This window comes from Dama dama, chromosome 11 (assembly GCF_033118175.1).
Source record: "Dama dama isolate Ldn47 chromosome 11, ASM3311817v1, whole genome shotgun sequence".
NCBI classification, from domain to species: Eukaryota; Metazoa; Chordata; class Mammalia; order Artiodactyla; family Cervidae; genus Dama; species Dama dama.
In genome coordinates, this window is record NC_083691.1 from 67,669,519 (window position 1) to 67,694,713 (window position 25,195).

Below are 25,195 nucleotides of genomic sequence, written 5' to 3' on the forward strand. Positions count from 1 at the left end.
GAATATCCCTTTAAGGTTTTTTTTCCAGGTTTTAATTTAGATTTAGAAGTGTGGTGTTTAGGGACTTCCCAGATGATCCAGGGGTTAAGAATCTGCCTTCCAGTTAAGGGGATGTGGGATCCATCCCTGGCTGGGGAACTGAGATCCCGCATTGCCATGGGGCTGCAGAACCCATGTTTCTTACCTAGAGAGCCTTCACGCCGCACCCAAGAGCTCATGTTCCACAACTAAGACCCAGCACAGCCATGAATAAATAAATAAATATTTGTTCAACGTGTTGTGTTTTAGAATTTTCACTTAGAGTAAAAATTTAACATAATAAAATGTAACGAAGTAATACAAAATTATGTTAATATAAATATATATTTATATATTTTAATGTTTTGATTATAAATATAAAATGTTTTCTTGTATATTTAATAGCACATAGTAATGAAACAAAATATAAAACAAGGAAAAATTCAATCGCTTTAATCCTTGAAGGATACACATATTTAGGGTTCTTTGTAGTTACATACACCTACTCAGGGTCATGATTATACAAAGGACAGTTAAAGATGAATGAGCATTTCTTTGCCTTTGAATTGTAAGAAAAGAGAGTTTGTAAAGTCTTCCCTGGGCTTGAATTAGTTTGTAACAGAAATTTCTTTTTTTTTAAACCAACTGCTAACTGGGATCACCTTCGTCTGAAATTTTAATTTATTTTGGCAATGTGTGAGTTTTTACATTGACTTTATATAACATTTCACCTCTTTTTGCAGATAGTAAGATAGTTTTCACCAAAGTATAATAAAACAAAGTTGGCCTTTTAAATTTCTAAAATGCTCATCCTAATACAGTCAATTATTAAAATCTCTTCAGTGTAAATTGATTTGAAAGAACTAATCAGATAATGTCAGTTGATGGTGCCATTGTTGTGTGATATTAAATCATACTGCCTAGTGTGAAGAAAGAAGATCTGCAACATAATTCTTGGAGATGATCAGTAGCAGGTCAATTGGAAACTAGGAGATGAAAAGAACTCTTTATGTTGGACATGAGTTACTCCAAAGGAGATAGAATAAAATGTACCTAGTTGGGGAGAAAAGGAAACACGTAACGGTGACCAGTGTTTTAGTGTGATGCCTAAGATGTCTGAGGAAGTCACTCCTGTTAATATCAAGAGTGACTGTGGTAATTGGCTGTGGTATTGTAGGACATTATGCATTTTCTGAAATACCAGACCAGTGTTTGGAAGCACCTAGCAGCTCAGTTCTTTTCTAAAAAATTAACCTTACATTTTTTCTTACGTAAATCTGAGTTAGGTAAAATATTCTAGCTGCTTTAATTATTTTTGTCAGATCACTTATTATTCAGTTTGTCTTGCACATATATTAGTAGTATTAGTCTTCTGGCAAATTGCAGCAATAAAAAACCACAAGTTTAGTTTAGTTCTGAATTTTCCTGTTAAGAAATCTTAGTTCCTGATAGAGTATATGGGATGGTCTCAAAATCCCATTGTTGAGGGAAATAGCTACCACATGTGAAAAACAATTTTCTGTGCTATGTAATTATAGAGACTGAAAAAAATAAAAAATAAAAAGCTTAGATGAGATGAGTTGATTGTCCTAAGTATTAATTACATACCTAATGGTATCTACATTGTACTTTTTGGCCTTTCGCCTTATAAGGTTACTAAGTATCTTGTACATACTATAAATTTTACTGTTTCAAAGGATGGATGAAATAAGGGCCTTTGAGGGTAATTAAGAGTAAATTATTTTAGTTCAGTTTGAAATTTTAACAGTTTTGTTAGATACCAAGGTTACTGAATTAATCTTAAAATGTGACCTCTCTATTTTGCTCTTGGAACCTTTAGTTAATGATTTCATAGAAATACCTGTGATATAATTTATACTCATAGTTCTGCCTTTAAAGGTGTGGAAATTGGATTATGTCTTTTCAGGGTCATATAGGAATTTTGGACACTTGCCTTTAATCCTCAAATCGTCATTAATTTCTCCTTTTGCAGTCCATTCTTTAGAATCTTTTAGGTCTAACCAGCTATCGCAGGATGCAAAAACTAACATCTATAAAAACAGGGTTACTCAAGGTAGAGGAGTCGTCATTTTTCATCGCAAATATTTCTTCTTTACTTCGTGCCCCCTTTCCTTTGATAGATCTGTTAAGTCATTCTTAGTTAAATCATTCTTAGGATCTCAGCTTTTACTAACTTTTCACTGGAAAAAAAAAATTCATACTTAAGGTCTAAGAGTTGAGACCATTTCATGAATATGTGAAAGGATGTGTTGTTATGCGCTGAGGGGCAGGGCTAGCTAACCTCTCTTGGCACCTCCAGGAAACCACCCAGCTCTGCTGGGGGAGCTGCACACAGAAAAGGAAAGAGTTACTACTCCACGGTGAGTAACCCTGTTTTCTCCTTATTTCACCTTCTGACTGTTTTCATTGATTTTTTAAAAATTTGTGTGTCAGACATGGAAGTAGTCCTTAGGCTCCAAGTTCATTGTAAACCCAGCGGTATGTAAGAGCCTCTTTACTTGGCAAACGTTTGTTCACATGGTAGAAAGAGCCAGCCTTTCATTTGTGTTTATAGCATTGCCAGTGCCCAGGACTGAACAGGGTAACAGAACCCAGAAATAGGCCAGTTGTCTGTTGTGAAACACTTGTTACCTTGAGGGGGAACAAATGATCTGTTAGTGGCTTGGCTTTTATACCTTTTATGTTTGTTTTCATTTGGGAGGGGAGGGATTTGGGGAAGGGTAGGCTGTTCTTCCACCTACAGACAGGAAGAATTATTGTTTGCAGTTGTTCTGTGACAGTTCAGCTAGCTTTCATTTGCTTATTTGATTTGTATTGTATATTTTGTTTTTATGTTATTGGTCATTTCTTCTTTTCTCACCATCCTTTCTTTCCCACCAGTGATTATTTTCATAGTTCTACTCTAATCAGATCTAAAGATTGTCATCCTGTGGTACAAATAACATAGTTGTAGAAAACTTTGTTTTTAAGTGGTGCAAATATTAAACACATTTTGTTATAAATTAGGTGGCTTGGTGGTACTGTGTAGTTGCTGTGAACCTGATTTAACTTGATTATTATTGTATAGTTAATATTATTTATAATATGCTGTGTTGAAATTATTTGTCAGAATTTTATTTTTATATTACTGTTTGTAAAAATGAACCAGTGAATGAGTAGAATGAATTTCACTTGAGGTGGGGGAGTCATGGTATTTGATTTAAATTGTATGTATTGTTACTATAGTATTTAATCAGAATGCAGATCTCTAATTATTGATGGCACTTTAAGTCTACTTGGCAAAGATTATGTACATAACTAAAAGTTGCAAGAGCAGTTTTAAGTATGGGAGAGTATAGCCCAGCACACACAGACTTAAATTGTAGTAGCCACAAAGAGATACGAGTCTTATCTGAGTAATGGAGAGAGGTTTCTTTTAGAAAATTCTTCCTTTAAAGAAAGATCAGAAGAACTATTTAATATAAATATTTGTACTCAGAAACATTCAGTGTAAAAGGTGTCAATACAATCAGTTTAATTAATTTGTTAGATAAATTAAAGCTGAATCTTAGATAAATAAGCATAAAAGAAACTTGAGATGAATTAAAGACAAATAAAGCTGAAATATGTGTCTAAACAGATGCCTTCTATGCACTTGAGATGTGTAAGATGTGTTTTAATTCAGGTTTTAAAAGTAAAAACTGAAGCCTTTTTAATTTAAATAAGCTACTTAAATATTTTTAAATCCCATACAGGTTGATATGTTTTTAAATAATTGTGTAGTAAATGATAGTATTTTTTAAATTTTCTGATAGGGAAACAGTTCAGAGTGACATGTGGATTTTTACAATTAGCATCGGGACCCTTAGATGAGACTTGTTTTTAAATGTGGTTACAGTGTAATTGGCGGTAGTAGAGTCAGAAAGGCATATTAAAAAAACATTTCAGATTCCTAACTGATAGCCTTTTGTTTGCTTGTGTGTTTGATACAGTACAAAAATTTTCAGGATAGTTTATTATAGAGATTGCTTTTTAAAAACTCATTTGTTAAGAGTAATTTTGTGACAATAATTAGAATGCACTCTTGATTCAGTATTATGTGGTGCTAGGCACGGGTTGGGCAAGGTACAGTTGTATTACGTTTGTTAGCAGCAAGGAGACCTGTGTTCCCCTGTGATAGCTTGTGACAAGCGCTTCCCCTGCTCTGTGGGGGTGGGGGTTAACAATTTTACGCCTAATGCTTGAGCACAGCCTTTTCTCTTTCTTGGTGAAATCTAATTTCAGTAAAGATGTTGAACTCCCCTTGAAGTTCACTGTGAAAGAATCTGATCTTATTTTTTACTGACCTAGACCCTGTATGCATATATATTTTTCAATCATACACAATTTTACAGAATGTTCAAGTTTGCACGCTGTTGCCAAAAGTTATGGAGTGAAAACAAGATTTTAAGAACAATTTGAACTTGAAATTTTCTGAAGAAATTCTCTGAAAAGCAAATTAACATTTTATGTTAAGAAATACTACCATTCTTTGTTTATATTCTGTAGACTTGGTTTTGAAACTTGAGACAGTACTGTTGCCGTCCTAGGCACTACATCATGGCAAGGAACATAGTTAAATAATTGGGTTTTAGTAATCTTAGTGTTATTACCCATTTAGATAAATCCCGGAATCCTAGCAACCAATTATTAGGATAGAGATAACTTAGTCCAACTTAAAAAATAAATACAGTATTGGCAGGGGGTGTTGATTTAAAAATAGTGTTTTTCTTCTTTACAAGTAGTAGTTCATGAATTACGAGCAATAATTATAAAACCTCTATGTATTACTATAAAGCCCTATATAGGATATGCTTATCTCATGTTTCCTTCGCAATTTGCTCCTTTCTTCCTTTTCTTAGAAAGTGTTAAAATCTTTGTTTATAAGAAGTCATTGAATTGAATCTCATATTTTGAAATAAAATGTTTTTCATTAAAGAAGACTTATATTTCAGATATAAAAATTCATATTCCCCAGTAGAATCTGTCCTTATGTACCTAAAATGTGACTTTGAATGTAGTATTTTTACATCTGAACATCTTCAGAAGTAGTGGTATTTTATTGCAGATGTTAGGAGAGATCACTTTAGCTGGTTGTAAGAGAAAGAGTAATGATTATCTAAAGAAGCTTGTCTGCTATATATTTTACAGTAAAATTTGATGGTGATTTTTTTGGTGTTTATTTTAACCATTATTATAACATTGAAAGTTTACTTTTCCTTGTATAAATGTTTATCATCAGTCTTAAGCTTTTACACTTGTATATTGAATATCAGTGTTATGTTCATTTGGGCATTGAATCCCCCCCAAAGTCATTACATTTAATTAACATTTTTTTGAAGATGAATAATATTGTACTTATTGAAACAGACCATTAGTCTTCAGAAGGCTAGAGTAAAGAATTAAAGTGTTGAAGATGAGAAATCTGTGTTAAAGATGATCATCTAAACATTCTAGCAGTGACATTTTTCCCTTTAAACCTCCTTTTTGGTGTTGTTAATAAATACAGGCATTCTTGTCTTTATACAGGGTACCAAGTATGGTGTCCTTGGAAGAGACAAAGTTATATACTGGACTTGAATATGGTATGTGAATCCTAATCTGAGTAAATATGTGTGGATTATTTTCATCAGTTACTCTCCAGGGGTTAAGATGGGATAATTCTGTAGTTACAAATTTTCTAGTCTCTTTTATATGTAAAATGAATATTAATTACATAATATTATCTTTGCTTTTTCTGGAGAAACTGGAGAATTATTATATAAAGAATAGCCATTAAAGGATAGATGCTTTCTGTGTGCAAAGGGAGACTTCCATATGTTGTAATGCTCATTTATGGTTAGAATTGTTATTTTTTACTTGAGTCAAACTGTTATATATTCAATTTATGCAAAACATTTTACATTAATTTAATGTTCTGAATCTAACATTAAGTAATTTAGCACACTTCCTTATTGCTGGATTAACATTGGAGTTCGTTGCATATATTAATTAATTAGATGTAATTTTTGTTTGTCTGATTTGGGTCACCACAACTAATTAAAGAATCTTATGCATTTTTGGTCCATAGTTAGTGACTACAGCCTTTGAAATATTGGCAAAGACAGTTTTGTCTCCCTCCTCCTTGCCTGCCTAATAATAAAGGTTTATAAGCAGGTTCTTGTAACTGCAGGTTTTAAAAGATGCTCTGTATCATGCCAAGCCACTAACCAACTATGATAAAGACAGATCCATTTTTTAAAAAAATTTTTATTGGAGGTGTAGTTGCAATTAATTTACAGTGTTGTATTAATTTGAAGTGTACAGCAAAGTAAATCTGTTACACATATGTGTCTACTTTTTTTAGATTCTTTTCCATATACAGACCCATTTGTTTTCTTCCTGGATACATTATCTCTTCTTGACATAACTGTTAATGTAAACTTCGAAGCTCTGGGCTGCATTCAGTGTGTGTAAAATGCCTTTTCTCATTTTTTAAAAATAGATCTATCCAGAGAGAACTACCGAGAAACAATTGCTAGGGTCATAAGGAAACTTCTTAGTAAGTACATACATGTATTTAACTAATTTCTTTCTGCTAAGTATTTAGAAATTTTATAGCATATGTGCTTTTACTTAACGATTTAAAAATTATAAATAGTGAGAATATCAGGCAGTGGGTTTTTTTTTTTTCCATTCTTTTCTAGTATATCAGGAGTCCTATGGTAATTTAAAATATTTTAACAAAAATTCTTTTCCTCCTATTATAGACCACATACTTAATAATTCAGAAGATGATACCAAGTCCTTGTTTCTTATCATAAAGGTACAATTGTTATTTACACAGTTGCATGGTTATTAATATGACCAGATTTGATGTGACAACTCATAAATATAAAATTTGAAATTCTTTGGCACAGATTATTGGAGACCTTTTGCAGTTCCAAGGATCTCACAAGCATGAATTTGACTCTCGTTGGAAAAGTTTTAACCTAGTAAAGAAATCAATGGAAAATCGGGTCAGTATTTTCACCTACAACTCAGAATTTATTTTAAAGGTGTATAATATTGACAGAACCACCTAATTTAGCTTTGTTCAGCATACAGAGGAAGTTTCCCTGTAAGTAGAAATAGTAGATTTTCAAATGCTATATCCTGGTATAATCAAAAGGATCCTGGAAATAAATATACTTTACTGAAACCTCTTCTGTCAATTTCTGTGCTAGTCTCTGAACTCTCAATGGCAATTTGGAGTATGATAACTTAGCAACTGCATTCTCGCTATCATAGAAGAACCTAAAGGGATGAAAAGTAGGAATTGCCCATAGGCATGTGTTTTATTTCATCTTAATTTGTTCTTCAGGAGAGGTCAGTATAAGATATCCTGGGAGCATGGAAGAAAGAATAACTTAAATCAGCCATTTGATGATCATAGCACTGTTCTTCATTGGGAGAGTGTTTTTGGAAATTGAGAGTTCATTGCTTAGGCATGGGGTGCTACATATTTTAAACCAAAGAGATTGACATGGGAAAAGGCAGGGAGATGTACCAACATGGCATGCCTTAGGGAACAGTAGTTGTAGGTAAGAGTGGCAGGAGGTAAACTAGGTCAGTTCTAGTTTTGTTCCAAGAATGTGCTTCAGTTTTACCTTCAGCAGTGGGGAAGTCATCAAAAGTTCTTAAGTAGATCTGATGTGAATATTGAAAGGATCAATATTCAATTCAGTGGATTTTAAAAAGCTCTGCCACTGCTGTAAGAATAAGCAGTAGGTAAACTAGCCTGGAAGTCAAGAGGCTTTAGTAATAGTTCAGATGGGAAAGCATAGCCTGTGCTAGGGTGGAGGTAAGGGGTTTTAAAAATGAAAGAATTGGCAGGGGCTTGATAGCCAATGAGATAAAGGTGTAAAAGAGGAATCTGGGTTCCAGACTTCTTCCTTTAGTGACTGGGTAGAAGTTTGGGAGTAGGGGAAAACTTAAAAAAGATAATTTTTACAAAAGTAAAAGATGTAATATTCTGTAGTAAACATACACAGTTACCCAGAAAGGCTATTTATAAATGTAGTAGAGTCAGTAATTTTTCTTAGTGGGCTGGTGGTGTATTTATAGTATTAGTATTGTATTTGGCTGAATAAAGACCAGCTGCATTGCTCTCCCACACATGGATTTGTTAATACATCATCAGAAAAAATGGGTGTAGGATGAGTTATTTAAAGGGAATATTCCTACAATTAGCCATAAAATTAACTGAAATAATATATTTTTAAATATGTCTCATGATTTTTAGAATACGTGAAACACCTCCACTACCCACAAGCCCTTTCTGTACCTTCTTTGAGCTAATTTTTTGTTAAGGGATTCAGAGGACCCCATTGTTGAGGCATTCATGGAAGATGTTGAAGTGTTTGCTACTCTGTTTTTCAGCTCCATGGGAAAAAACAACATATCAGAGCACTATTGATTGACAGAGTAATGTTGCAGCATGAGGTAAATAGCTTTTTAAAATCAAGACACCTTTTGCGGGGAGGGGCATGCCTTGCATGCGGTTGTGAGCCCTCAGTTCACCAGCTAGGGATTCAACCTGAGCCACAACAGTGAAAACCTAAAATCTTAACCATTAGGCCACCAAGGAACTCGCCACCATGATGACATTTTTAAAATGACAGTTTTTCAGATACATGTTTAATTATTGGTGTTATTTCATAATTAAATGAACTTTTACTAAAAACTTTGAGATTTGATTTACACTGGTCTCTTTGTAGCTGCGAACACTAACTGTTGAAGGTTGTGAATACAAAAAGATACATCAAGATATGATTAGAGATCTTCTTCGTTTATCTACAAGTTCATACAGTCAGGTAAGGCTAGTCCAAACACTCTGGGTGTGTCCAGGAATAGTTAGGGAGTTTGGGAATGTCATGTGCACTTTGCTGTATTTAAAGTGGGTAACCAACAAGGACCTGCTGTAAAACACGTGGAACTCTGCTCAGTGTTACATGGCAGAATGGATGGGAGGGAAGTTTGGGGGGGAATGGATACATGTCCATGTATGGCTGAGTGCCTTCGCTGTCTACCTGAAACAACACTGTTAATCAGCTATACTCTGGTACAGAATAAAAAGTTTTTTTAAAAAATTAAGTATCCCCATTTTAACAAGGGAATTTAAATAATTTATTAGCATCAAAAGTTTGTTTTAAGTTACAAATATATTAGTTTTGCTTCTCTTTTTAAAATAACATTTATTTTTGCTGTTTATAATTGCTTCTCAAAAAAATTTTTTTTAAATATAGCTAAAGTAGATAATGCTAGTGTAGCTAGTGTAATGTTGATACCACTTAAATCATATTATGAATACCAGCCTATGAAAGCCATATAATTCTGTGGCATTATGCTCGAGTTTAGGAAGCTGATACCGTGTGAATTGTGGGGTGCATCCTTTTAGGTAGCATAGGACCAAAAATTTATAAGAGATTTATATACAGCCAATGAGTCTGTAAATTAGGAAACCAGTCTAACCCAGAGATTTTGCCTGAAGTATTATTTTTAAAAGTTTGAAAAATGTACAGTATATTGCTTTTTACATAATGAGCTGTTGTTCATTACTGTTTAGCTAGTTCATGAGTTATGAATTTATACTGAATCTTTTGTTTGGGTTCAAAATATGTGGCCTATACCTAAGGTTTGCATTAAAAAGTTTAAGTTGTTTTGTGTTTTGGAAAGCCTTTGATTTTCCTCATGTAAACACAAAAGACAGTCTGACTCTTCTGGTTAAGAATAACTCAGAATAAAAAGTTTAATAGTCTGCTGATTATGTTACTGAACAATTGCATATTGGTTCCATTCAGTCTCTCTTTTACCAAAAATGATTGAACGAGTGTAGCTTAAACTTTGGATGTAGTTGGTGGTAGTTTGCTTTCCTTCTGATAGAAAGATTATTATTTACTCATTTTTGTTATGTGCTTTGGTATATCTTTTCTGTTACTACTATAGCATGTAAATTACTACTGCTTTGTTTTAATCATTCATGTGGAATTTTTTTTGTAGTTTTTCTACCATTTAATAAATGTCTGTTCATAACTCTTTCTTTAGGTCAGAAATAAGGCCCAGCAAACATTTTTTGCTGCCTTGGGAGCATATAACTTCTGTTGCAGAGATATCATTCCCTTGGTTTTGGGGTTCTTACGACCTGATAGACAAGATGTCACTCAACAGCAGTTCAAGGTACAGCGTTTTTGTTTTTACTACAGTATTTTTCAACTGTGGAGAAAAGTTGAAAGAATTTCACAGTAACGGAATTGCTGACCCCCAAGGCGGATATCTAATTCAAGAGGGTTGTAGACAGTCTAACTCGTTGGGTGATATGTTGTTGAAAGCAGTTTAAATGGACAAAATCAGACAGGTCAAGTAAGATTAAAATTGGAAACTGTCTGTGAAGTCAGTAAAGTCGAAGTTACAGTGAACTTATAAGAACCATAAAGAGGATTAGAGTCCAAGGTGGTTAAGAAGCCAGATTGGAATTGTGAATGTTCAGGAAATAAAATGACTTGATCCTGATAGCTCTTTTTTATTAAAAAGCACGCGTACTTAGTCACTCAGTCATGTCTGACTCTTTGCGACCTTATAGAGTGTAATCCGCTAGGCTCCTCTGTCCATGGGATTTCTCAGGCAGGAAAATTTAGAGTGGGTTGCCATTTCCTCCTCAAGGGAATCTTCTCAACTCAGGGATTGAACCTGCATCTCCAGTATATCCTGCATTGCAGGCAGTCTTTGCTTGCTAAGCCTTTGAGGAAGTCCTCAGTTAAATAGAGTACCTTAAAAAGAGGTATCTACTGTCATCAGAATCATTTTGATGAATTGAACCCCTATTTGTTGTTGTTCAGTTGCTCAGTTGTGTCTGACTGTGACCCCATGAACTGCAGCGCAACAGGCTTCCCTGTCTTTCACCATCTCCCGGAGCTTGCTCACGCTCATGTTCGTTGAGTCAGTGATGCCATCCAACCATCTTGTCCTCTGTCATCCCCTTCTTCTGTCTTCCATCTTTCCCAGCATCAGGGTCTTTTCTAATGAATCGGCTCTACACATCAGGTGGCCAAAGTATTGGAGCTTCAGCTTCAGCGTCAGTCCTTCCGAGGAATATTTAAGATTGATTTCCTTTAGAATTGACTGCTTTAATCTCCTTGCAGTCCAAGGAACTCTCAAGCTTCTTCTCCAATGCCACGTTCAAAAGCATCAATTCTTTGGCACTCAGCCTTCTTTATGGTCTAACTCTCAGATCCATGTATCACTACTGGAAAAACAATAAATTTGACTATACAGACCTTACTAGTATTAATAAAAATTATGCAGTATAAGTAACCAAATTTTTATATAATTAGGGAGATACTTGGAAACCAGATTTAACTACTATTTTTTTAAGTACTCCAGATATTATACCCTAAAATGCAAAGAGTGGCAGATTTCACAGCCTCTATAAATGTAGTAGCAGAGAATTAGAATGGAAGCTAATATCCTTAAAAGCAAATCTTTACATTTCTATACTAATAACCATTCCTTGAGCTAACCATCTGTTAAATGACTTAGAGAAAATATCACTGGATTGCACTTAAATGTCAAGTTCAGATCTCTATAAAAGTAACATGTTAAATGTGTGAACCTGTTTTACTAACCAATACCAAGCATTTAAATAATCAATGTTGAGTAGATTTGAAAACAACATGTAGGTTTGTTGGCTACAACTAAACAGTGCCTTAGTTCTCATCTTCATTTTTTCCTGCAGGGTGCCTTGTATTGTCTCCTTGGAAATCACAGTGGTGTATGCTTGGCAAACCTTCATGATTGGGACTGTATTGTACAGACTTGGCCAGCAATTGTTTCTTCTGGGCTTAGCCAAGCAATGTCCTTGGAAAAGCCATCAATAGTGAGGCTGTTTGATGATCTTGCAGAAAAGATTCATCGGCAATATGAAACAATTGGCTTGGACTTCACAGTAAGCAAAATCATTTTTTAAATTCAAACATTAGTGCACACACTGCTTTGTTAAAATGCTATGATTTTTCTTGTCTCTTTTTCAGTAATCATTTTCTTGGCATTTGATTCTTTTTTTTAAGCATTTGTTTTCTCTTTCCTTTTAATGCTTTAGTGATCATTACTGTAAATGGCAGGGTGAAGCAGAAAGTTGAAGCATGGCCAGGAGAGAACTGGGTGATTTTCTACCAAGAGGCCACAAAGTATATTACATTGTTGGCATTTGCCATTATTCCCTGTATGTCTGTGGCCTCATTTTTCTGAAAGTTTGTTTTGTTTTAGGAGGTCAGTTTTACTAGTCAAAGTCACAGAAGATTGACTACAGGGTTCATAATTTATAGTGAAGATTTAAATTGGATGATTTGACAAATGAAAAAGTAAATAGCAGGTTCAGTAGAGCTAAGATGAGGATGCAGAGCCAGATTGTCATCTAAAAATTTCCAAGTGCTTATTTACACACCCAACAGAATTGGGGGTGGGTAAGAGATGTGAGTACAGTTGAATCCTCCTCTTTTCTGAAGTTATTTTGTTTTATATCTATCCTCGGTTTTAAAAACCACTACTTTAAATGTATACCTTTTCTGCAAAATATACTCTTACTATTTGTAACTGTCAGATTATACTTTCTTTTTAAAAATTTTTTTTAAAACTTGAGATGTAATGCACATACAAAAATCTTTTTAACATAACAGTTGTGTGCTTATAATCACAATAGTACAACCATCAGTATTCGAATTCTGGAACATTATAATTACTCAAATAAAGAAACCTTATACCCAATAATAGTTGCTTCCCATTTCCCCATATCCCTAGGCCCTGGAAACTGCTGACTTGCTCTTTTTCTCTGTTAATTTGCCTATTATGGACATTACATGTAAATGGAATTATACAATCTGTGGCTGATTATATCTGGCTTCTGTCACTTAGCATAATGTTGTTAAGATTTATCCACAGTATGTCCATACTTCATTTTCTTCCTGTCTTTTCTTTTTAATAAGATTCCAAAGTCATGTGTTGGAATAGCAGAATTACTTCAACAATCAAAAAACCCCTCTATCAACCAGACAATGCTTAGCTCAGAAGAAATTAAAGAAGGACTTAAACGCCAACAAGAGAGGAATGTTGATGCCCTGAGGTAATTATTAATGCCTGCTTATCCAGACGTGTAACATTATAGACAATAGGTTTTAAATCTCTCTCAAATAGTGATGCACTATAACTACCTAATGAAATTTGCACATTGATACTGAAGAGATACCAAAATGTTAAGAGGTAGTTATTGTGAAGATCTGTTTGTCACTTTTAGCAATGGAGATAGAAAAACACCATCTTAAAATAATCACGTCGTGTGTTTTTTCCAACATGAATTGATTTTTCTTTTAGTATACATATTCCACTCATTAAATCTTAAATTTAAGTTTGATATATTTATCTCATCATAGCTCTTATAGTAGTAACCTTTTAATCAAATTTATATGAATTTGTTATCATGATATTAGTAAATTGCTTTTAGATTTTTGGAACCAAAGTACTTCAGCAGTAACACTCAAGCAGGAGCTTTCCCAACTTTATTATTTTCTTTGCCTTATAAATGTACTCATTAATTTTTTTCCCAGCATTTCTATATAAATAATAAACTTTATAGGTTACCTCATGTATACCTGGGTGTTGTGTAGGTAGACCACTCCTGATTACCACTCACGGATTTCCTTTTGAATGTCCACCCAGGAACAGTTCAATTGCTCAGTGTACCTAACACTACTTTTTTTTTTCTCTCTACGTTTTCTCTCTTATTTTCTTTTCGGTGTCACCTGTCTGCTTACTTCACTCTGGCTTATTTTTCATCAGACCCTTTATAGTCTGGTAATGAGGACGGTGAATTTGGCAGGAATTTGAATTTATATTACATTTTTTATACTCAGCATTGTATTAAAATAGTAGCTCACCTGAATTTATTTTTTTTTTTTTTTTAAGGAACTATGAAAATTTGGTTAACACTTTGCTAGATGGTGTGGAGCAGAGAAATTTGTAAGTGCAAAAAAAAGTGTTTTTTTAATTCCCAATGCTTTTATCTTCAATGTTATAGGGGATTTCTACCCTGAAGACCATGAATGACTGTCAGTGTGTTTTCTGATTTTTTTCCCACTCTCCCCTTTTCAGGCCCTGGAAATTTGAGCATATAGGCATTGGGCTTTTGTCTCTGCTCTTGAGAGATGACAGAGTGTTGCCTCTTCGTGCCATACGTTTTTTTGTTGAGAATCTCAACCATGATGCAATTGTAGTTCGAAAGGTAGATACTTTATTTTAGCTATAATCTTGTGTTTGAGAATTTTTACATGTTGAAGTATATTAATTTGAAGTCTACCTCTCTTGGGTCAGAGATGGTAATAATTCATCCAACAAATACATGAAGAGGTGTTCTTAGGTGCTGTGAATTTAAACACTGGGGATATAGCAGGAAGCATGTTTATAGGTTATTGGAAAGCCTGACTTTGAAAAATTAACCACAGGTATATTATAACATGTTACAGGAAGGAAAAGGTGTCTGAGGGATACAGATTTTTGGTTTTACTTGAAAACTATCTGAGGCAGGTGACCTGGCCTGGCACATTGGGAAAAGATCCCTAGGAAGAAATATCTAGGCTGAGATAGGAAGAATGAGCAGGAATTGGTTTAACAAAGAAAGGATACAGGTTGTTTAGGCAGAGCCTCGCATGGGTGAGGGTTCAACAGTAAGAACTGCAAACGACTCAGCCCAAATCAGTTAGCACTCATGTGACTGCCGTCATATGTCAGTGGGTGAGGTATTTCTCTGCTTTGGAGAGAAAAGGTAGCAACCCTTTGAGAGATGTAAAATGTACCTTACCTGCTTGTTTTCTAGATGGCAATCTCAGCTGTTGCTGGTATTCTTAAGCAGCTAAAAAGAACCCACAAAAAACTGACCGTCAGTCCCTATGAAATCAGTAAGTATTACCAAGATGAATCGTGCTTCTCAGTCAGACTTAGAAAGCTTCTTTGAAATATATAAATTACAGTTCTTGATCCAAATATTTTTCTGTACCAAGTATAGAAGTATAGGAGATTTTTTTTCTTTTTTACTTAAAAAAAGATATTTGTTTGGCTGTGTCAGAGCTTAGTTGTAGCACGCAAGTTCTTTGTTTTAGCATGCTAGATGTTCAGTTGGAGCCTGCAAACTCTCAGTTGTGATATGTAGGATCTAGTTCCCTGACCAGGGATCGAACCCAGATTCCATCCATTGGGAGTACAGAGTCTTAGCCACTGGACACCAGGGATAGCCCCTAGGAAGATTTTAATTCTAAGTATGAAATAATATTATAAAGGGAAAACAATTGACCTAGTAAAAACTAGTGATAACAATATTTATAAAAACAGATGGCTCTTTATGTCTTTATAATATGTAAAATGTGTACCTTTTACACACTCTGGATACATGTTATCTACTTTTTATTTATCTCACCAGTTAAGCGGTTAGACTAGTTGTTTCCCAAACTGTGTTTCTAAGACTTAAATATCTTTACCGTTAATTCATCAATATATGTTTAGGGGCAAAGTTAATTTGATTTTAGAAGGAGAAATATTTTTGGGGGGCTGTACCTTATGCTTAGTTCTGGGATCTTAGTTCTGCGACCAGTTATCGAACCCAGGCAGTGAGCATGCCAAATCCTAACCAAATTTATCATTTGACTATAAATTTTTTTTTTTAATCTCTGGTAACTCCTGAGATATTCTGACAGCTGCCTTCAGTTTTCCTTCCTACCCCATTTTAGGAGGGGAGTTTAGCTATGCACCAACATCTTTATTTTGGAACACAGAGAATGTCAAAGTGTACACATGGTAAAATGTAAAAATTGAAGGCATTTGGTTGAAAAATACATAGGAATTCTTTGAGCTTTGTAATTAATTCAAGCCTAATTGAATTAATCAAACCTAACAAAACTAATTTTTTTAATTTTGGTAAAAGAAATGAAGTATGGATCAAACTTAATTTTTTTTTCCCCCTAAGATAACTATAGCACCATTTAGTAGATGATAAGCCCATTTTTCCTCTTCTGATTTGAAATACTTCTTATGTATGTGGTTTTTTGCTTGAGTGAATTTTCACAGAATCTTGTTTTGATGATAAAGTCACACTAGCACTATGGATTGGCTGTTGAGAATAATTATTGCATAGATATTTTGAAGTTCATCAAATGTAATTGTCTTTTCCTTAGGTGGATATCCTAAACCCACCCAGATTGTTGCTGGTGATAGGCCTGATAATCACTGGTTGCATTATGATAGCAAAAGCATACCAAGAACTAAAAAAGAATGGGAGTCAAGTTGCTTTGTGGAAAAAACTCACTGGGGATACTACACCTGGCCACAGTAAGTTGCAGCTTGCCAAGCACGTTATTACTGAACAGCTCATCTTCAATAGCACTTGTTTTGTCCTCTGGATTTCTCCGGACGTTCTGAGGCAGTGGAGCATAGGTGCGCTCTCACCACAGATGCACGATCTCTAGCTTTTTCACCCCTCTTCTTTTCTTTGTTCTTGCCCTCAGTGCTGTGCCTCGTCCTCCTGTTTTCTTGTCTTTCTTCTGAAACCCTTAGCCTTCCTTAGTCCGACCGTTACACTTCTAAGGAGTCTGTTAATAGTTGCTCTGAATTATATTCCTGCCTATTAAAAAAATACTACACCTGTCTAAACCAGCCCCAAGAAACACTTCTTTATCTCTTACTTACCCTAGTAATCTATGTCATTAGGATGCGCAACCTGATGGGGTTTTTTTTTGTATTTTTTTCAATTAATTTATTTTAATTGGAGGCTAATTACTTTACAGTGTTGTAGTGGTTTTTGCCATACATTGACATGAATCAGCCATGGGTGTACATCTGTTCCCCATCCTGAACTCCCCTCCCTCCTCCCTCCCCATCCCATCCCTCAAGGTCATCCCAGTGCACCAGCCCTGAGCACCCTGTCTCATGCATTGAACCTGAACTGGTGATCTGTTTCACAGATGAAAATATACATGTTTCAATGCTATTCTCTCAAATCATCCCACCCTTGCTTTCTCCCACAGAGTCCAAAAGACTGTTCAATACATCTGTGTCTCTTTTGCTGTCTTGCATATAGGGTCATTGTTACCATCTTTGTAAATTCCATATATATGCGTTAGTATACTGTACTGGTGTTTTTCTTTCTGACTTACTTCACTCTGTATAATAGGCTCCATTTTCATCCACCTCATTAGAACTGATTCAGATGTATTCTTTTTAATGGCTGAGTAATATTCCATTGTGTATATGTATCACAACTTTCTTATCCATTCGTCTGACGGTGGACATCTCATGCTTTTTATCCATGAAGCTCTAATGTTGTTTTCTATCTATGTGTGTTACCAATACAAACTCTTACTGTGTAGGAATATGGTTGTTTATGCTGGTGTAGAAGAGCAGCCTAAGCTTGGCAGAAGCAGGGAGGATTTGACAGAGGTAAGCATCTAATTTCACCATTTGTGAACACTTAACCTGGTTCACATATATCTTGCTTTTGGCTATTGATTTATTAGAACTTGGCTCATGTTTTGCTCCCCCCAGTTTGTGTCCTGCAGTGTAGTACAGTAAGTACTGGAAAATGTATACTCCCTTTCTCCCCCTGCCCCAACCCTCCGCCCTTCTCTCAGAACCAGCTGACACAAGGCTTATGTCTCTTAAGTCACTCTCAAGTTAAACTGCCTAATTAGCACTCACTTAGATACTGACTTTTAGTTTTTTATTGCATATAAACAGTGGATAATTAGTAAATAGTTATTTGTAGATTTAGGTTGGAACCTCAGTCTTCATAGAACTTCTTTATCATCTTGAAGAATTTTAAGTTTATGTCTTCCTCAGTACGTTTATGCTGTAGCTTCTGTTTCTTAATTCTGAACAAAGTTTACTTTTAACTTATAGTAGTTTATAAATATGGAAATAATTTTGAATAAATTTTAATCCCTGAATGTTCTCTTTTTTTTTTTTTCAATTTTATAGGCAGAACAGATTATATTTGATCATTTTTCTGATCCTAAATTTGTCGAACAGTTAATTACCTTTCTATCTTTAGAAGACAGAAAAGGAAAAGATAAATTTAATCCTCGTCGTTTTTGCCTCTTTAAGGTAACTGTGTTATTTATATACCCTTTTCATGAAGCTTAGTGATTATCAGTTTGTAGGTTTGTGAGTTTGAAAGTATTTGATCAAAGTTTGAGTTTAGTCATCTATTATCTTTATTAGAATTACTTTGGAAGTAATGCCTGTCATATTCATCTTGGCTTAAGGATTAGGACTTAAAAAACCAGGCTTTTTAGTGTTTATCTCTAGTATTTATAATTAGCAGTAGACGTAAAACACCAAAACCTACAAGACTGTATGTATTTCATGTTTGTTAGATTTTTCTTGAGGTGTGTGTGACATTTGTAAGATCAGAAAGATAATTATTAAGTTTTATTTCATTGATTATATTTTAATGTGATGTGGCAAATGACAAGTGGTTTTACCATAATTTACAGACATTGTTAAAGCAGTTAAGTTCTAAGGTGAGAACATGGATTATTTTAAGCACAGTAGTAATATAGTAAACAAAAATGAGCATGTTATAATGGAGATGAAGTCATTTGAGTACTGAACAACTTTTTCTTTATTTGCATAGGGTATATTCAGAAATTTTGATGATGCCTTCCTGCCAGTTCTGAAGCCCCATTTAGAACGTTTGGTTGCAGATTCACATGAGAGCACCCAGCGATGTGTTGCAGAAATTATAGCTGGCTTAATCAGAGGCTCTAAGCATTGGACATTTGAAAAGGTGATGTAATTTGTAGAGCACATTTCTTCTTAAAGCTGCATTGTCCATTTGTGTAGCAATTCCCAACTCATTGGGTATTAACACCTGGATCAGTCCCCTCACCCTCCTCTGCCCCTCTGCCCCTGTCCAAGTGCCACCTTGGGGCCAGCAGTCCTCCAGAGGGACCAAGGCAGCAGGTGGTCGGACCGGTGTCTGACGGGGGTGGTGATGGGAACAGCAGTGGGGCGGCCAGTGGTCCTGTGTGCTTAGCTCATCTCCATGAGGTCAGCCTGTGGTGCCCGTGCGCTCCAAAATGGACAGCAGATTATGTGTTTATCAAAACATTTTCACTGCTGCACCGAGCAGACACAGGTCTTTAAAAACAAAAAAATGATATTAGCACCTAAAAGATGAAATGTTTGACTCCATATTGCTTTTCTTCCCTGATAGCTCAGTTAGTAAAGAATCTGCCTGCAATGTGGGAGACCTGAGTTCGATCACTGGGTTGGGAAGATCCCCTGGAGAAGGGAACGGCTACTCACTCCAGTATTCTGGCCTGGAGAATTCCATGGACTGTATAGTCCAAGTGGTCACAAAGAGTCAGACACGACTGAGCAACTTTCACTTTTGACTCTTTATTGCTTTAGAGTATAGGTCACAAAGTCGTGTTCTGTAGGTGGCATTGAATATCTTTTAAAATTTGAATTATCTTCCCTCCAGGTATGTCATGCAAAAAGAACTTTAGTTTTTCTTGAAAAATAGGAAGCTCCTGGAATCCTGGTCCCATGTTGCTGCACTGTATCAGTTGGCTGGGTCTGTGCATGAGCTTCTCCCTTCATGAGGCACTCTCTAGCTTCTCCTTAAATCTTTTCTCTTAGCCTCTGTGCTACTTTGCTCATTTGGTCTTGTAGATAGTTTTGAATTTGACAGCCTTGTTTTGAGTATCCCTCTTTTGAATTTTAAGATTAAGTTTTACATATCCACCTCAAGTTTAGTTTCTTTCTTGGCAAAATGCACTAGACTGAAAATAACCTGGTAAAATGTCCAGAATGCCTGAAAACATTCATACTTAATTACATGTAGGAGGTTTATGAACACTTTTTAATATATTAATATATTATTTTATACATATTCAAATTATGTATTAAATAAAAGAATTTGTTAGTTTGTAATATTGCCATTTTCCTGCTTGCATATAATGAAACAGTTTTATGTAAACATGTTAATACGTAGCCTTGTCATCCTTTCTCTGTCATTTTTGAGTTACCTCAATCCCAGAATACAGCCCCTTTCCTTTTTACTTGTTTAGAATATAGCTTGTTTTTCTTTTTTTTTCAGTGTCTAATGCTAAACTGGAAATTGTATCCCAAACCATCTCTTCCCATTTGTCTTAATATAAGTCCTTTTGACTAAAGTAGGGTCCATGGACCTGTACCTTGGGCATCACTTGGGAGTTCATTAGAAAAGTAGGATCTCAAGACCCATCTTGATCTAATGAATCAGAATCTGCATTTTGTCAAGGAGATTTGTGCTCTCACTAAACTATGAGAAGCAGTTCATTGTTCAGACCCATATATTCACTGCCTGTGTAACTGGAACACATTTTTAAATGCTATTTATAGTAACTCAAAACTTGGAATATAAAGATCATACTTTCAGGTAATACTAAATTGTATTGAAATGTCATTGGTTCCTGTATTAGGAATCAATCCTGTGACCATAAGCATGGGAAATACAGAGATGATTAAGGTTTTGTTTCAGCTCAATGTACTGTGTTATTCAGACATTTGAATAGAGAACTTCTCAATAGTAGGAGAGATTTTGTAAGGAACCATATAAGTTGTCTCTTCTGGTTTTTTTTTTTTTTGCGAGGCGGATGGGAGTAGGGGGGAGGAAATTGCCGTATTACCTGGCCATGTTTTCATGTATCATGATACCTTCTTCGATTCTTTGGGTCTTTTAAGAAATAAAGGAAAGATCAGTTTGTATATTTGTATGTGTGGGTTTGCAGGAACAGATAGTTGAAGGAACGTGTTCTGAGTATCATTAACTTTTATATTTTATTTGAGTAGGTGGAGAAGCTTTGGGAACTTCTTTGTCCTCTGCTTCGAACAGCATTGTCCAACATTACAGTAGAAACTTACAACGACTGGGGAACTTGTATAGCAACATCCTGTGTAAGTTTTCCTCTTCATTTTTGTGTCTCACTAATGATTTATTCAAACTCTTTCATACCCTATCTCAAAATGTGTTTTTACACGTTTTATCTCATATCTCTTGATCCTGAAATTTTGTCCTCTTACATAACTGGAGAGATGGTTCTGTTTAGCCTTTTAAACAAGCCTAGAGTGATAACTCTTAAGTGATAATTATACCTTTTCTGCCATGGTAATTGCATTTTTAGATTAAATGACTAGCCAAATCATATACCTAGAAATGTCACTTATATATATATATATGTATATATATATATATATAGTAAAAGCCAGATGATATGGGGTTATAGGTGTCAGTTTTGACACCAAAAACGTGCAGAGCAGTTACACTTTGATTTAAAACAGTCTGATTAGCTGACAGTTTTCTCACTGTTGCTTTTCTTGATGTCAGCTACATTTGGATTTGACTCACCTGTAAGTTTTAATTTGATTTTTTTCCTCAAGACTTAGGTTTGTTTATATTTCTAAAGGCTGTCTGATTTATTTGCAAAATTATATGGCAGTTAATTTGCAGTTAATTATATAGCAATTAATTTGCAGAATTTAATTGCTACTTTATGTTTTCAACACAGGAAAGCAGAGATCCCCGGAAACTTCATTGGCTTTTTGAACTGCTGTTGGAATCACCACTGAGTGGTGAAGGAGGATCCTTTGTAGATGCATGGTAAATAAGAAGCTGAGGAGGTTAACAAAAGATAACATCTTTGTTCTTGATGTAGAATGGAAGTGAAGTTCTACACCTCTAACGGCTACATATCGTAACCCCGTTTTTCTGGGATATGACCATACTCCATTTACATACAACCTATGATGCTAAGTAGAGTTATTTCTTACTTGAGAACAAGTAGGAGAAATGAAGGCAACCTGAGCAGTTCAAACATAAAGTAGGTCCAGCCTACTCTACTGTTAACATCTTTTCTTATCAGGACTGCTCTTTTGTACCATTATGATATTACTAACTTCCTTATCACATGATCTAATTTTTTACTCTTTCCTATTAGGAAAGAAGATAGTAATCCTTTTAAGGAAAAATATACTTGGCCATAAGGAGCTGTAAAACAAATTACTGAACAAGAGAAGGAAATCTAGATAATCCTGTTAATAAGAAAAATAATTTATTATTAATATTAATTAGTAAGGAAACTTCTGATGCTTAGTGATTAACTCAATGAGTATTCTAAAGTCATCATTTCTTTTGACTGTATAGTAGTAGAGATGAAATGGGATACAGAGAAAATGATGTAGAAAAAAATAATAAAATCTTCCTAAAGATGTTATTGTAAACTGTCAGCTTGAAAGTGAAACAATTTTAGGTAGAATACAGACTGTCAACATGTAAAGGCAGAACTTCCCTTATGTTCCAGTGTTAAGACCCTGCCCTTCCACTGAAGGGGCATGGGTTTGACCCCTGGCTGGGGAACTAAAATCCCACATGCCACAGAGTTGGGGAGCGGGGGACAGGTAAAGGTAGAGAGGAGCACTAACCCAGCTCTCATTTGTTTTGATTTTTAGTCGACTCTATGTCCTCCAAGGCGGCCTTGCCCAGCAAGAGTGGAGAGTGCCTGAGTTATTGCATAGACTACTGAAGTACTTGGAGCCTAAACTCACCCAGGTTTACAAAAATGTCAGGGAAAGAATAGGGAGGTGGGTATTATTTTCCCTGTGGTATGGTATACCTCTTGAGTTCTTTTTATTAAATTTTGGTGTCTAATAATACATACTGTTTATGTTACTGTTGAGTTTTGTGATATACTTTTCTTCAGATTTTGTTTTATATTGTGCTGTGGGACCTTAGATGAGAGGCTCTGAATGGAAGGAGACCACAGTTCGATTCCTGGGTTGGAAAGATCCCCTGGAGAAGGAATGGCAATCCACTTCAGTATTCTTGCTTGGAGAATTCCACTGGACAGAGGAGCCTGCGGGCTACAGTCCATGGGGTCCCAAAGAGTCTGACTTGACTGAGCAGCTACACTTACACTTTCTGAATGTAAAATAGGATGGTATTGTGCTCACAAGCAAGTGGGGAGTGGTTGCCACACTGCAGTTTTTGATACCTCAGAGTTGTAGGCACAGGTGCAAGCCCCTCTCCAGGAAGTGTCCTGGGCAGATTTACTTTGGTTGGGTCACACCTTTGAACCTTAATTTTATCTGTAATGTGGGATCTATTCTTACCATATGTATTTTATTTTACAGTGTGCTGACCTATATATTCATGATAGATGTTTCTTTGCCAAACACTGCACCAACAGCATCACCTCGTGTCCCTGAGTTTACTGCTCGAATTCTAGAGAAGTTGAAACCCCTCATGGATGTAGATGAAGAAATTCAGAACCATGTTATGGAAGAAAATGGAATTGGTGAAGAAGATGAACGAACCCAGGGCATTAAACTCTTAAAAACTAGTGAGTGGCTCAAATTAGTAGAAGCTCCCTTTAAAAACAGATATTATCCTATTGACTTTTTTCTCTTTTTTTTAATTATTATGGTAAAGTGTACATAATATAAAATTTACAGTTGAGTGGCATCAAATCCTTTACATTATTGTACAGCCATCACTTTCACCCATCTTTGTACTCTTTTCATCTTGCAAAACTGAAACTCTGTACCCATTAAACAATAGCTCCTCATTCTCCCCTCCCTCAGCCTCTGACAACCTTCATTCTACTTTCTGTCTCTATAATATGCCTATTCTGGGTATAAAATTATAAAATATTTGTCCTTTTATGTCTGACTTTTTTCACTTTGTGTAATGTTTTCAGTGTTTATCTATTCATAGACACTTAGGTTGTTTATGCCTTTTGGCTATTGTGAATAGTATTTCTATGAATGTTAATGTAAAGTTACATTTGAGTCTCTGCTTTCAGGTCTTTTGGGTATTGAAAGCAGAATTGCTATACCATAGGGTGATTCTATGTTTAATTTTTTGAGGAGCCACCAAGGTATTTTTCCACAGTGGCCTCACCATTTTATATTCCAACTAGCAGTGCAGAAAGATTTCAACTTTTCCATATTTTGGCCAACACTTGTTTTATGTTTTTATGACAGTAGCTCTCCTAGTAGGTGTGAAGAAGGTATCTTCTTTTGATTTGTATTTCCCTCATTTTTCATTTTTGTTTCTTTTCATTTCCATTTTTGTTTCTTCTTTGGAGAAATGTCAGGTTCTTTGCACAGTTTTGTATTGGGTGGTTTTGTTGTTTTTGAGTTGTAGTTCTTTACTATGAGTGTAAACAACTAATTTCATTATCATTTTTGCTTTGTTAGGATGTTTGAAGGCTGGTTTTAATTTGTACTTCGTGTGGTTGTTTGTAGACCATCAATAGTTAGCTGATTGATTCTTTTGAAAGTAGTTTCAGTTCCCTGGATTGGTTGATAACTTTTGTTAAGGATCCTGTCACACTGCTGATCAAATCAGTGAAGTAACACAGATGATCTCCTTCTTTACATTGAAGAGCTCTCAGAGTGGTTGTCTGGCACTAGTATCATAGAATTATTCTACCTTATGTAGTCTCTAACTCAGTAGTGAAGACTGACTCTTTGTTTTTATTTCCATAAGTTTTGAAATGGCTGATGGCAAGTGCAGGAAGATCATTCTCTACAGCAGTCGCAGAACAACTTCAGCTTCTGCCTTTGTTCTTTAAGGTAAGTTTATGTCTGAATTTAAACCTGTATCCCCTTTTGACCTTCAAAAGGAATTATTATCAGATGGTTGATAAGTTTTCAGGCTGTATGATTTATGTACATCTCTAAAAAAAATCATTAAATCGTTACAGGAAAGTCATTAGGTGATCAGTTCAGTTCAGTTGCTCAGTTGTGTCCGAATCTTTGCGACCCCGTGAACCGCAGCACTCCAGGCCTTCCTGTCCATCACCAACTCCTGGAGTCCACCCAAACCCATGTCCATTGAGTCAGTGAAGCCATCTAACCATCTCATCCTCTGTCGTCCCTTTCTCCTCCTGACCTCAATCTTTCCCAGTATCAGGGTCTTTTCCAGTGAGTCAGCTCCTCGCATCAGGTGGCCAAAGTATTGGAGTTTCTGCTTCAACATCAGTCCTTCCAGAGGACACCCAGGACTGATCTCATTTAGGATGGACTGGTTGGATCT

At 35.4% G+C, this 25,195-nt stretch overlaps 1 protein-coding gene across 2 annotated transcripts in view; it reads left to right on the plus strand.

Moving 5' to 3' along the window:
* PSME4 (proteasome activator subunit 4) overlaps window positions 1-25,195 on the plus strand; it is a 92,849-nt gene that overhangs the window by 53,419 nt on the left and 14,235 nt on the right. For both annotated transcript variants that reach the window (XM_061155443.1, XM_061155444.1), the window contains 21 exons: window positions 5,587-5,642; window positions 6,542-6,598; window positions 6,807-6,862; window positions 6,957-7,055; window positions 8,458-8,520; window positions 8,796-8,891; window positions 10,123-10,254; window positions 11,810-12,019; window positions 13,056-13,192; window positions 14,032-14,085; window positions 14,218-14,347; window positions 14,939-15,020; window positions 16,290-16,443; window positions 17,481-17,550; window positions 18,088-18,213; window positions 18,746-18,898; window positions 20,950-21,054; window positions 21,666-21,757; window positions 22,606-22,737; window positions 23,287-23,495; window positions 24,647-24,732. In XM_061155443.1, the coding sequence (XP_061011426.1) occupies window positions 5,587-5,642; window positions 6,542-6,598; window positions 6,807-6,862; window positions 6,957-7,055; window positions 8,458-8,520; window positions 8,796-8,891; window positions 10,123-10,254; window positions 11,810-12,019; window positions 13,056-13,192; window positions 14,032-14,085; window positions 14,218-14,347; window positions 14,939-15,020; window positions 16,290-16,443; window positions 17,481-17,550; window positions 18,088-18,213; window positions 18,746-18,898; window positions 20,950-21,054; window positions 21,666-21,757; window positions 22,606-22,737; window positions 23,287-23,495; window positions 24,647-24,732 (2,299 nt within the window). The remainder of the gene's footprint in view (window positions 1-5,586; window positions 5,643-6,541; window positions 6,599-6,806; window positions 6,863-6,956; window positions 7,056-8,457; window positions 8,521-8,795; window positions 8,892-10,122; window positions 10,255-11,809; window positions 12,020-13,055; window positions 13,193-14,031; window positions 14,086-14,217; window positions 14,348-14,938; window positions 15,021-16,289; window positions 16,444-17,480; window positions 17,551-18,087; window positions 18,214-18,745; window positions 18,899-20,949; window positions 21,055-21,665; window positions 21,758-22,605; window positions 22,738-23,286; window positions 23,496-24,646; window positions 24,733-25,195) is intronic.